Raw genomic sequence first — 13,791 nt, 5'->3', positions numbered from 1 at the left:
TATAATTATTATATCCAACTTATATAATAAATTATATACTCCATTATTATGATGATAAATATCATTCACATCTTATACAGTTTTACTGCCCGTTTCTGGCAAGTCTGTCTGATTTCACTGGAACAGCAGCAACAGTGTTAGTATCACATGTTTTTGTGTGCATTCACTGTCACGGAGCCAGGTAAAGTTTATAAATCAATTTATTTTATAATCAAATATTTGTACATTCAGATATTGATGTATCAACACATGGACTCTTATGCCATCAGTAGAGATAAAAACCAACCAAAATCAACATCTGCAGCTGAGCCAGAGGCTACAAGTCACAATCTCCAGTCACGCGTTCAAAATGAGTTAATATATTTATATTTGCAGAACCACTTTTTAAAATAAAAGTATTACAGAGAACGCAGAAAACAATATCATAGCCAGAAGAAAAAATAAGGAAGACCTGTTCTATGGTAGAGACGCTGCTCCTACCTCCTGACGGTTTACCGGCCGCGGTCCAGAGACCAGCAGCAGCGGATTCATCTGCACCCTGCCTGAAGCCGCTGCTAGTCGGCGGCGGGGGTCCCGTGATGAGCCGATCGGTGACACTTTGGTGCCATCTAGCGTCGTATCGACTATAGTAGCAAGCATTAAAACACACACACACACACACATATATAAGGGTTTCTTTTTCACGGCAATGTCCACTCCTCACGGACTCTTCCCCACGAACGCTATGTTTCCTGCTAAATGTCTCTTTGTGTCAGTTGAAAGGTGCGATGTGCTGCTAGTAACATGGACGCCGGTCCGTGTGACTGTGTGTGAATGTGCGTTTGGTCTACATTGTATTAGCTGTTGACAAACCGATGATGTGTCTGCCACTCTCCTTTCTGCCTTGTGTGGAATGAAAGCAGAGCAGTGCTGACGAGAGGCGGGAGTGTTTATGTGTGAGGGGAACATTTTGCCTTTTGTCTCGATTCTTGTCGGCTTCCCTCCGTCTGTCTTTGATGTGAAAGGAGAGAGAGGCAGATTTGTGGCATGGAGAGAAAGAGACGGCTCTCTCACCCTCCAAGGTTAGGCCTGGTTGCTGTTACACTGTGGGGAATGATGCATGGACAAAGCCGTTCGCGCACAGCAACAAAAAATGGCCTGTGCGCGCGCTTGCATTGTGCCCAGGGAAACAAGATCTTAGGTTGTTAAATTTGGTCGCCGTTTCAAAACAACCAGTGTACATAAGAGTATAGATTGTGATTTAGATATGAATCTAAAATATTAACTTTGTCCTTGGTCTGTGATTTCACCTTCTGTAGCACAGAACCAGGTGATTGTGTGTTCATTTGTCATGTGGAGGGGATTGTGGGAAGGGGGTGTTGAGTTTAATTTACGACCCCAGCATCATCTGACTTTAATCCTGCATTCAAAATCGTCTTCTGAGTATTAAAATCCGGTGGAAAATCGATATTTCCCCTATCATGTTTCAACTGCGATTGAATTTTCTCAGTATGATATAATAATAATAATAATGTGGCCAAATAATACGATCATGTTTCTAAAAATAGTATAAAACCGAGGTATTTAATATTTGACATTTTTATAGATCAATTACAGATGTTAATTTTTTTAGGAATAGTTTTAATAACTTACTATGATTCCGTGCTGCTGCGTGTGCGCATGTCAGCTTTTCCTCCTGTAGGAGAAAAACAAGCGGCGCTCCCCGTGATGCTGCATTTATCCGCCCGTTAATTTTTAACTCCTCCAGAGGCCCTTCTGCAGCAGAGGGCTCGCGCGCACCGATAAAAGACCGGTGAACTGACCCTGGACCAAGCTCACGGTGCCGTGAAGAACACAGTAATCCCTGCTCGCAATGCCTGGAAACGATTAATACATTAAAACACAAAAACACTGGTCAGACATTTTCTCTCTGTTTATCATTAACTAGTGTAGAAGAGGTTGGTGAACACATACATTTTGAAACGGCACACACACAACCTGCACTGCTAGAGTAACACATACAGAGTAACGTAAACATGATCTCACTCTTTCTCTTCTCTTTTTACAGAATTCTTTAAACATTTTTCTGCCATATGCTAATTAAAAAGACACACATAATTTAAAAAAATGCTGTTATTTTACTACTCAACAGAAAAAAATGTTGCTCTCTATATGTCAACTTGTTTCCGTTGAAGAATCAAAAGTCCGGAGGATTCCTGGTTTTCCATGAGTCGGAAACACCCAGTCCTCAGGTTTGACAGTGATTATTGACAGGAAATAAGCTGCTTATTGTTGGCTTGAGAAGTGCGGCCCTTTAAGTCTCTGTGCTGCTTCAACTCAACTTGTGGCCAAACAGGGAAAATATCACAAGTATTCTTCTGTAAAATCCATCGCCAACTTTGAATCTTAGTAGAGTTAATAATTTCACAAGGCTTGTTAATAATACTGAGTGAGAATCAGGCGGTTTGAGCATTGCAGTGAACCACAGATGAACTGTACAGTGCTCCTGTGTGTACACGCACTTGTGTACGGTGCATTATTTTTGTTTATCTGCTGTCTGTTGTGGGCCTGTTTTTCAGTTCGTCACCATTCCTCGACTTTACAAGGAGTCATAAACGGTCATAAAGCCATAAAAGTTTCCAGCTCTCTCTCTTACACACACACTCACACAGAAGCATGTGGTCAAAAGAGTCATAAAGCTATAAAGTAGCCTACTCACTTCTTCAGCTTTAATTGTCTCTGTTCTGATCTCAGGAGTTTCTCAAATTCCTGGAGTTCCACAGCTACGCGGCTTTGATTTACTGCAGAGCCCCAAAGCTCTGATCAAAAACTGAGACGCAAATGAACGAATAGAAATTCTTACACTTGTTGCAGGTTGTAGTTATTTATATTTTCTCCAAATAATACTATTCTAGATTTTTAATTCAATAATTTATATTTATACCGTGTTCCCGTCGGGTTTCTCGATTTTTTTAATACATCTTAATATTCCTAATATTATATGTTTGGCAACTAATGCACAGACGTGCAGACTGTGTAAGGTTTAATACTCGCTGAAATCATGTAAAAGTTAAAATCACCGGCACCAAATATGTGTGAGGTGCAGCTAAAGGAGGAGGCCAATCGAGAATAGACATCAGTATTTCACTTTGAGAAATGTCCCAGGTCTTCTTTCATGAAATTAACGTACCGGACACACTCTTCGCTTCTCACTGAACAGTTTCCGCACAAGAGCCTTCTTTTTTCTGCTCCAATTCTCTCAAAACACCTGCAACGACACACAGCAATGAGAGTATGGTGTGATGAGTGCGGTCACATGCACAGCAGTGAGTCATAATGTTGCCTTCAGGTTCTGCTCAATCAGGCAGCGTTTACATGGTTAATATTTAGCGTGTCAGATAATATGCAGGTATTCATACTGTATCAAAACACAGCCTATAGACCTACAGTCTCGTCTTACCTGACCATGTAAAAAGAGACCTACGTTGTTTGGCTTAAGTTGTAGGCTGCACGTCCATGTTGATGTAAAAGCTTGTAGTTTGTTATTGTAAAATGTGAAAAGTACAGTTACCCCTTATAAGATATGTATATATTATTGGGGTGTGTGTTGTAGGCTATAAAGTGTATACAATATGTTTGATTAGAATTAAATGTGCTAGCATTTACAGTTCAGCTACATCTGCACTTGTCATCAAGTTACATTGCTTTCTGATGCAGGATTGTATAAAACACGTTCGGTATTTAATATCCATATTGTAGTCTATGCCACTGAAGCATGTTGCGCCAACATTATAACAGCTTAGCATTGAGAGTTATAAAACTTCATCTGCAGAAGACACACTCAAATGTCAGCTGCAATCATTTGAAAGCTACCGTTAAATACAACATATTAAACAGTTTTTTTAAACGTTATATCAATCCAAGCTACTGTTGCTCAAACCTGGCTCCAGTGTTATTGCGTCGACACGCTGGTTGGTTCTAACTGGATAAATCAGAATATCACACTGATCTGTCAGATAGTAATTTTTACTCTCCAGGCAGCTGAGCGGGCACCAACGGTATTATGCCAAAGCCACAATTACGTTAAGACAGTGCTATTTCATGGAGCTATATATAATAATAATAGTATTACCTTCCTGTGTGTGTCCCAGGCTGTAGGCTATGCCTGTCCTGTCCCTGCTGTTAGTTCTCATTAATGATTAAACCACAGTCAGCTCCTACACAAAGCTGCTGCTTCCCGTTCCCACAAAGCCGAGAGGAAATGGAGCGTCCTGCCAGGGCGCGGGAGAGAGAGACCCAGAGACTGAGAGGGAGAGAGACAGAGATATGGGGAGGGGGGTCTCCGTCTGTCTGTGTGATCCTGCACTGAAAAAAACTTTAACTTATCTGTCTCTCCGTCTCTCCGTTACTACTTTTAAAACAAGAGCGGGTACATGGATGGAGTAATGTAAAAGTAAAAATAGAGCCTTTGTCCGTGTTTTTCATAGGGACTGTCTGCACTCCGAACAGGCAGACAAGTTCGGGTCTGTGGGGAAACAGAGAATGGCACAAAGAGAGAGACTTATTTATGGCTGCGAATTATTTTACGACATCGCTGACACATAAGCCGTTTGTAAGAGCGAATGAAAAGCAGGCCGAGTTTGCTGTCCGGTCATCTCCCTTTCCTTTCCTCCCTTTCGGTTTTTCCGAAGAAGAGGGGAAAGAACAGCTGTGTATCAGTTATTTTTTTATTTATAAAATTAGAATTTCTGTGCGTTCAAAGTATGACACTAGTCGCCTCGCAGAAATAGCTAGAAGTAGAAAGAAATAGTGATGTGTGTGTACGTATGCGCGCGTGTCTGTGTTTGCGCTGCTCCTCTCTTATTTCACATCTTGATTTTATGTATAGCTGTGATAAAATGGTTGTGCTGTAATTACAATTAAGCCACCTCAAGATGTTTACCAATTTAAATATTATCCACCCCTATATATTTTGTTCTTAATTGGCATTTGTCTTCGTTAAGATAATATTATCATGTAACACATTTACGAAAATCGTTACTTAACAAAAACGTGTAATGTAAATAAAATAATTTGAGTTTCAGTGGACAATTTAACCATAAAAATTCAATTGTCACGTCACATACAGCTACATAACTTTATTTTTCTGCACAACACCTAGCATATATATTCAAACATTTAGTTTGTTTAATAACATTTTATTTCATGTGCTATTGATATCTGTTTTTGGTATTAAGTTACGTAAACATGGGGGATTTAATCGGCCACCTAAGGTAATAGGTATTTTGTGTTATACATATTATTACAATTAAATTGCCTATTTTTATGAATTATTTCTATCTTTCAATCTGTCATTCCGAAATGATAATCTCGGTTTAAATTCTACGTGTAATTGATAAGTTATCAAAAATGATGTGTATTTCTTGCATAATGTATCATTTCAGCAATAAGCTGTTTCACTTGAATGATGGAGGGTTTGAGGCGAAAGGCTGCAATCAGTGTCTAGAAAATAAAAAAAAAAAAAAAAAAAAAACGGAGGAAACTTGAAGACTGTTTCTTTTCTTGTCCTCATTACAAATTTCAGTCCAATCAGTGTCTCAGAGGGAAAAACAATAATTCACTGCAAGCGCTAATGAAACGGGACCAACTTCACCACAGCCTGGGTCTGAATCAGTGCTACAGCTGACATTCACCCATTTTTCACCCATCCTGAATCATAAAAACATGGGTAGCTATCAGAGTGTGTTTAGAAAATCTCTTCCAGATTATCATCTACTCATCCGGTGGAGAAAATAACGACAACGTTAAAGTCTGTGGTGAGAACAGGACACCTCCTCACAACGACAGAGGCCATAAATCTACCAACCAACCCAAATATAAGCCCACAATTACAAATGTACAAACACTTCAATTATGGACGTGCGTTGCTCATAGGCCCACTCACAACTGCACCACACACGCATTTTACACAGGCACATTACCCGTGCACGTTACCGGCTGTGATTTATGATCACCAAATTCATTTTAACGCCGTCGGTATTATCTGCAAAGCACCGGGAATGGGCTGTGTGTTTTATTATTCGGTTGCCTCTGGTGGTGCAGAAACAAACCCGCCCCAACCCCTCCCTCGTGCTCTCTGCCGGAGGGCGCGCGTGCGTGTATGAGCTGTTGGGGTTTTTTATGGGTTTAACAACAGAAGGAGGAAGACACACAGGGAGAGAAAGAATCAATTTAACGCGCGGAGGATTCCGATGTGATTGCGCAATCTCACCGGGAACCGGAGGAAGATTAGAAAGAGAGATTGAATGAGAATTAGAGCGAGAGAGGGGGAGCGGGAGACTGAAGAAGGGAAATATGGAAGGAGAAGGGGACCCCCACTCCCCCACCACCACTACCACCTTTTCCTCTCGCCAACGAAAGGAAGAGGGCGAACTAATGCCACACAGAGAAGCTCCCTATTGGTCAGTCTGAGGTCAGCTGGTCCTCCCCCTCCCTCCCCCCAATATCTCTCGTCACCCCGTCCTGTCCTCCCCGCACACAAACACGCACTCACAATATCTCTGCCCCCCCTCCCACCCCCTCTCTCTGTCCCACACTGGCACTCAGCCACCCAGATACCCCGTCTCACCCTCAGCCTCCTCACCCCCTCCTTCCAATCTGTGATAAACTAAGTGATAGCAGCAGCCCGTCGGACTGTCGGCTATAAAACACAACAAATCATAAAGTGCAGGCAGGGGAAGGCAGAGGTAGGAGGACGGGAGGGAGAACCGTTAGCTATTAGCCGTTAGCCTCCTTCTACTCCTCCTTCATCGCGTGAACGTTGTTGTTGTGTTTGTTTCGTGCCCTCCCGTCCGACCCTCTTCTTCTTGTCTCCTATCTTCTCCCCCCTTTTCTTGTCTTCTGCTCTCTCCCGATGAGTTCCTATTTTGTCAACTCCTCTTTCCCGGTGACGCTACCGGGAACTGGTGGAGGCGGCCAGGCGGCGGAGTCGTTCCTGGGTCAGATCCCGCTCTACTCGTCGGGATACGCCGCCGATCACTCGCTCCGGCACTACCCGGGAGCAGCAACCGTTACTGCTGCCGCTGCCGTGGCTTACGGTGCGAGCGCCGGCGGCGTGCACCAGGAAAAGGCGTACCCGGCTTCAACCTACTACCAGCAGGCGGCCAACGGAGCGTATGGCGGGCACCGGGCAGCGGCAGCGGCGTCGGGGGTCGGTGTAGGGGGTGCAACCGGAGCTTGCGACTACGCCACAGCCGCCGCAGCGGCAGCCGCTGCGGCCGCCGCTGCTACAAGTTTCTACCGGGACAAGGAGCACCCGTGCAGCCTGGAGGAACACCAGCTCACGCTGAGCCAGGACGGCATGCACCGTAAAGCGGAGTGCGCGGGTCTGAGTGGGAAGGGGCTGTTCGGTGAAACGATGGACGACAAGCAAGCGGCGTCAGCCCCCATTTATCCCTGGATGCAGCGGATGAATGCGTGCAACGGTGAGTGTCTCCTTCTTCCTCTTCTTCTCCTCTTTCTTGCATATTTTATGATCCCCGTCATAAAACTGACGTTTGTTTCCGCTCCTAGCCCCTCTGCTGTCTTCCCTTTCTCCGTTTCCTCCTCCTCCTCTCTCAGTAGCTGCTTTATAGTCCCCTTTTGTTGGCCTGTCAGTCAGTCATGTGCTCGGTATTTTATTATCCGTCATAAAACGGGTGTGTTTGGATTGTAGCTCCTGTTACTGTACATGACCTGCTGACCGACGGAGCTACCGAGCAGGAGGAAGAGTCAGAGAAAGGCGCCTGTCACAGGCTGTTGTGGGTGAAAAGAGGGAGCAGATGTAAGAAAAGATAAGTGAACAAAAACCGAGGTGCAAGCAGCCCCTACTATTAAGCAACGTTATCTGTAACTGTCTCTATCCCATTGTTTTTATTTTGATTTTTCAATGCTAAGACAATCTTCTTCCGGGTTCGAAGTCAGCATCGAAAACTGGAAATAAAAATTTAAGAAACCCTCAACACCTGTCAGTGCAGAGGAAAACCTGTTCTTTTTAAGCACTGCTGCTAGACTTTCCTGCTGCTGAAGTATTTGAAGCTATTATTTTTTTATCATGACTTTTCCTCTGTTATCTCCTGCACTATTAACCCTGCACGCCTAGGTGTTTCATAACCAAATAGATTAGATATTACAATCAGGCCCGCAGACGCTGTTGGGAATGAGAATAAGACGCACAGGGCTTGTGGGGAAATCACATTTAGTCAGTTTTAACTTGTTTTATAGTAACTGTGGTGTGAAAAATTAAACATAAAATTACCTACCTACTAATCTGCAAACCTGAGTGTCTTTGTTAAGCGCAGAGAACGGCCTCTTGAGGGTGAAGTGAGTCATGTTGTACGAGGCCACTGTTAAACACATCCCTGCAGGACACACAGGGTTATGACAGATTAGCAGGGAACTGGTCCGTCTTAAAGAGAGATATCAGAAATAAAATCGCGACGCGGGTCTTTAAGTGGCGGCCGAAGACGTAAGGGGCAGTTGGGGAAGGAACAGAGGGGCAAAGCGACCCAGAGCCAGCCTCCATAATCCGGTTTATCTGACTTTGTATTTATGGATGTTTAGATGGTGATCTGTATCCTGAGCTCACCATACATCCTCTACCTCTCAAATCGATGTAGCATCTGAAACTGCTAAACTAAAATATTTCTTTACCACGGTTTCCAAAATTCTGTTAGTGTGAATGAGGGGAGCCTAGCGAAAACAAACATTGTGTAGTAATAATAATAATAATAATAGTAATAATTAGTTTTTTGTTAACATTGATGTTATTACTTTTTTGTTGTTGTTCTTGCTAAAAAAATATTAGCAGTTGAAATTATTTGGGGTAAATGTTGCTTTTCATACACACACACATACACACACACACACACACACACACACACACATTCCGGTGTGTGTATTCAGGGTTTTTATTATTATTATTATTATTATTATTATTATTATTATTATTATTATTATTATTATTATTATTATTATTATTATTATTATTATTATTATTTTCCAGGTAAGTGGTTGAAAACACAGATATTTCGGGTTTGATAAATGCATGATTAAATCCTAACTTCTTTGATTTTCATTTGGAAGGCGGGGTACAGAACAAACAATATGAAAAACTGCTATTAAAATTAGAAAATGTAATTAAATCAAAACGTAATTTCCCTTGATGGAATACAAAAGCTTCTCTCCGTCCTGCAGGTTTGGATTAAATGTAATCTAGAGTATCTATTGCTGTTTATTTTTAGGAACCTTCGGCAGCCCCGGGAGACGCGGCCGGCAGACTTACACCCGCTACCAGACGCTCGAGCTGGAGAAGGAGTTCCACTTCAACCGGTACCTCACGAGGCGGCGGAGGATCGAGATCGCGCACGCGCTCTGTCTCACGGAGCGGCAAATCAAGATCTGGTTCCAGAACCGGAGGATGAAGTGGAAGAAGGAGAACAAGCTGATTAATTCATCTTCCTCCTCATCCTCCTCGTCTTCATCCACAGTGAACGGTGTAGAGGAAGAGGAGAAACGGACGAACTGAAAGAGGAGAAGAACAGACATAAACTGATGCGAGAGACACAAAAGAGGAGGATGGATGAAAAGATTTGCTGGTTATACCTGTCCGTCCCCATCTCAAAGTTCGTCCAGACGTTAGTCTGATATGTAAACCGGGGGAAAGCAGAGTGTTTTCTTTTATTTCCTCTTTTAACTTGAGGAAGAAAAAGGCAGAATAGAATCCATTTGTACAATGTTGCGACGCGTCTAAAACTGCTCCTACAGGCTGGAGGAAGACTGTGGAGAGCAGATTAAATGAGGAATTTGGGCAAATAAATGAAAATAAAAAAACAAACAAACAAACAAACAAAACAACAACAAAAAAAACACATATAATAATAAAAGAGAAATTAAAACATAAAAAGTGGAGGGGTTGATGGTGGTGCAGGCTTTGACATTGTATTTGAAAATACAGTAGAGAAATAAGCCGCTACATAACGGTGACACAATGTGCTGTTGCATTCCAAGAAAGCCACCTAACTCCTCATTGTACTTAGTTTCTGTTCTTGTCAAATACAATTCCCTTCTGTCAAGCACTTGCTTTGAAGCTTGAAAGAGACAACGCTGAGCTCCCAACAGCCCAGCTCTCCCTACGAACAGTTTTTTAATCCTATTTTGTAAACGTTTTGTGTGTATTATACCTTCAATTACGCGTGCAAGCGAGTTCGGAGTGAGATTGAAGAGGGATCTACCTGAGAGTTGTATGTAGCATGTGTTATATATTTGAAATGTATAGAAATAAACATGGAGAAATCACTTCAATGTGAAAATAATGTAATTGCGGATGTGGCAGGGTTAATTTAACCTATCCGGATAAACTGGGGGTGGGGTTGTGGAGGGGGGGGGGGGGGGGGGGGGGGGGGGGGGGGGGGGGGGGGAGTAAACCTACTGATGTTATTCGCCAAACTACCTAAAGCGTTCAGGAAAGTGTATATTTTATGTATTTTTACATTGTCTCTTTATGTTAGTGTTTTGTCGAGTAATTATGTAAACTACCTATGAGAATAGTTCAATAAAATGCGAAGAAATGATTGGAGAGAGAATGTTTTTTATGTATTCATCGAACAGCGACATTTTGGTCTGAACATGGAAAGGGTTTTATTTTGTGATTTAGTGGCGCAGTTACCTCAGTGCTCCGGACTCATAAACCTTTTAGCCTCTCACTTGTAAGTGTGAACAAGGCTCGCGCATATTTATGGCAGGACAGGACAGAGCCCGCGTAAGCTCTAAGAGTAGAGTCCGTGACAAGGGGCGCGAGCTACTGCTGACGGTGGGCTGAACTAATTGATGACCAGGCCCAGGAAGAGAAAGTTGATCTGTCCTCGAGCTGGCCAGTCAGACACGTCACACATACACACACTTCACCCAGACAAAGTGGACAATGTCCTCGTGACCCTTTGAACTGTTGCCTGTCCCCTGAGTGACCGGCGCGCGAGGTCCTCATCCATGCCGTGGAGGGTTTGGGTTTTGTGCAGTCAACGGGGGTAACACAAAATGTATTTTTCTTTCTCTGACACATCCAAACACGCACAAGAGATAATGACAAACTGCTTCATAAGAGAATCACGCGGTAATGCTCCTACTATCCGTATAGACTTAATATGAATAAAGTCGACAGATAGAATACAGAATGAACTAAATGTTACTCAAATGTTAAATTATTCAGTAATAGGTATTTTAAAAGCAGCTCATTGTATTCAGGCAACAAAGGGCACAACTATATAAAAATGTGTGAGTGTTTATGAACAGCACTGTGGCAGAAGGAGTCCCAGTACCGTGCATGTTTTATTAGTTATTTCATAATAGCATGTAGAAAAACCCAGGCCAGCTGTAAAGCCAGCTCATCCATTGCTATTCCACAGCTTGCACTGAATAGATTGAACTGGAGTAGACATTAAACCAATAAAAGCCTGATCAGACGTGGGACATGGCATCAAGACGGTGGATGACACTTGGCAGGAAATAGATAGAACCACACTGAGAAAATGAAACATTTTCAGCAGTTAGTAAAAAGAGGCAGTATGTTTCCACTAAATGTTTTATTTCAGTACAATAACCCATTATCACAACTTAGTAATAATAAACTTTGACTCATCTTCAACTGAAGCATTTGAACTCTACTTTGTTGAAGTGTGAACAGTGGAACAGTAGAGCGTTCGATCCAGCCATGCCATGGTCACCAGTTCCCCTCCAGCTGTAAGGTGAACTATATACTGGCAGATGTTCTATGTTAAACACAATGGAAATGGTTTCATTGAGACTCAGAGGGACTCATTTTACCAACCAACACTCCAACCCGCCTGCACACTCTGTCTGGGAGAGGGCTTTTCATATTTTGGGCAAAGAATTGTTTATTTTGTCTGTGATTTATATTGATATTGTCAACATTAACCACACCTGCTAGAAGTGAGATTGGAAAGTGTTTAAGCTGCTTTGTTTCATACTGGGAGTTAAGTTTGAAAGAGTTTCATTCAACCACAAGCTTGATAAAATCTTCACCTTAAAATCTTCATCTTATATGATGCTTTTCAAATTTCTCTAAGACTGAACCACCTCAGTAGCCTCTTAATATCTGTCCTCAGTGTGATTCTATAGATCACAATAATAAAATCTGCTGTCTGAGCAGAAACCAATTCAGAATGCAAAACGCAAGTTTAAACACTTTGTTCGGAACAGGGGTTCAGCCTGGGAGCCATAGCGCAAACTGGGTAGATGGCAAAAAGGAAGAGAAATGCAGGGTAAAGGATACAGAAACAGGAAGTAGAGACATGATGTCCAGATGAAGACTCAGATGCTTTGTAGAGAGCCACTGACCTTTCTTATCTGAAACTGTGGAATTTGTTTGGCTCATAATGGTTAGTGCGTTGTTTCATGGTGCAAATATTCAGTGGGACTGTGGAAATCTATATATAATGAGGGGAGTGTGTTGAGATATGTGTGCCAACTGGGTCAGTGCCTCCTCCTGCCTGTCCCTACATTCCTGGCACACTTTGGTCTCAACATTTTAAAGCCCTCTCAATCTTTTGCTTTTAGAAACAGCACTTGGTTGATTTAAGCGTTGGTATCAAAACTCTTGTGGGTAAAATAAAAAAATCCAGTTTCTGTCCAGTGGATTTTTCATAATCCTCCGTTGCAGCTTTTTTGTTTTATCTACTCAGTTATTTTAGGATATTTAAGATGATTTCCATTCCAGCTGCTCTTTTCTCCTATACTGATGTTCCTGTGTGTGTGCGCAGTGAAGTGTCTGAAATGTGGCCTGCAGCTACACACACACACTTCCCACAGAGCACATTCATTTGTAACATTTCACACACAAAAATCTGGAATTCTTCATCTGTCCCATGTTTAAGCTCGTGTGCATCGTGTGTGTTGTGTGTGTGTGTGTGTGTGTGTGTGTGTGTGTGTGTGTGTGTGTGTGTGTGTGTGTGTGTGTGTGTGTCAGAGTTGCAGTGAAATACGCATAGCAGAGTGCACAATGAGGGCCTACTACAATAACACACGCACACTCAGACACACAGAGGCACCCTGGCTGAAATGCATCCCAACCCGAGAATCAACAAATCATAAATCAGGAGATTTCCATCCAGTTTGGACGTCACAGATCAGGTTTACCATTCCTCCGCAGCTGGAGGGAGGGAGGGAAGATGAGCGGGACAGGCAAACGTGAGAAAGAAGGAAAAAAGAAAGAAAGAGAAATAAAGATCCACATACCAAAAGAGTTACTTGATCATGCTCTCGGTGAATGTTTGGTTAGAAGCTAGTGAAAAATTACGAAGTTGTTGATTTCGGATGTTACACGTGAGGTGGATTAACTGGATAAACATGGGTCATCGAAGCGGGGGGTTTGCCCCTTCATCGCACTGAATTTCTGATCTAACTGTACACAACTTTAAAATGGCCACATATTCGTGACGTCTGATATGATCAATCATTAAATGATAGTCATAATTGTATTTTTATATTGAATATTATTGGTGTTGCTGCCGCTTTTCTTGTGGTTTGCAGCATCCTCAGTTTTGTGTGTCTGTCTTGTCATTATTAATATTTATTCAATTGTTTATGGCTCCTGACTTGCAGCCTAAGCAAAGGTCAGTTCACAGTGATGAGACGCGGTGGGGGAGAGAGAGGATATTTTATTTCAGCTCCCTGACTCTTTTACTATCTGCTCTCCCTCTGCTTCCCTTTTCACTAATGCAATAAATTATGTTTGCAGTAGGTGGCGCTCTGAGCTCA

General features: G+C 42.5%; 1 protein-coding gene and 1 long non-coding RNA gene across 3 annotated transcripts; one reads left to right on the top strand and one right to left on the bottom strand.

The window, feature by feature from the left end:
* Positions 1-256: 256 nt before the first annotated feature.
* Positions 257-8,351, bottom strand: LOC115047031 (uncharacterized). The gene is made up of 4 exons (XR_003840996.1): positions 8,280-8,351; positions 3,170-3,247; positions 1,633-1,856; positions 257-623 (listed from the first exon to the last, which is right to left on the bottom strand). It is a non-coding gene; the product is annotated as an uncharacterized LOC115047031 (long non-coding RNA).
* LOC115047028 (homeobox protein Hox-B6a-like) lies at positions 6,603-10,368 on the top strand. 2 transcript variants are annotated; one of them, XM_029507663.1, is made up of 3 exons: positions 6,603-7,463; positions 7,694-7,831; positions 9,261-9,392. In XM_029507663.1, exons 1-2 carry the CDS (start codon positions 6,893-6,895, stop codon positions 7,813-7,815), a joined length of 693 nt encoding a protein of 230 aa, XP_029363523.1. In that variant the 5' UTR covers positions 6,603-6,892; the 3' UTR covers positions 7,816-7,831; positions 9,261-9,392. The 2 variants fall into 2 exon arrangements, with proteins under 2 accessions (XP_029363523.1, XP_029363522.1); XM_029507662.1 differs by lacking the exon at positions 7,694-7,831 and having other exon boundaries at positions 9,261-10,368.
* Positions 10,369-13,791: the final 3,423 nt, after the last annotated feature.

Source organism: Echeneis naucrates, chromosome 8 (genome assembly GCF_900963305.1).
Source record: "Echeneis naucrates chromosome 8, fEcheNa1.1, whole genome shotgun sequence".
NCBI lineage: Eukaryota > Metazoa > Chordata > Actinopteri > Carangiformes > Echeneidae > Echeneis > Echeneis naucrates.
Note: the sequence above shows the minus strand (reverse complement) of the source record. Positions and strands in the feature narration are given on the sequence as shown.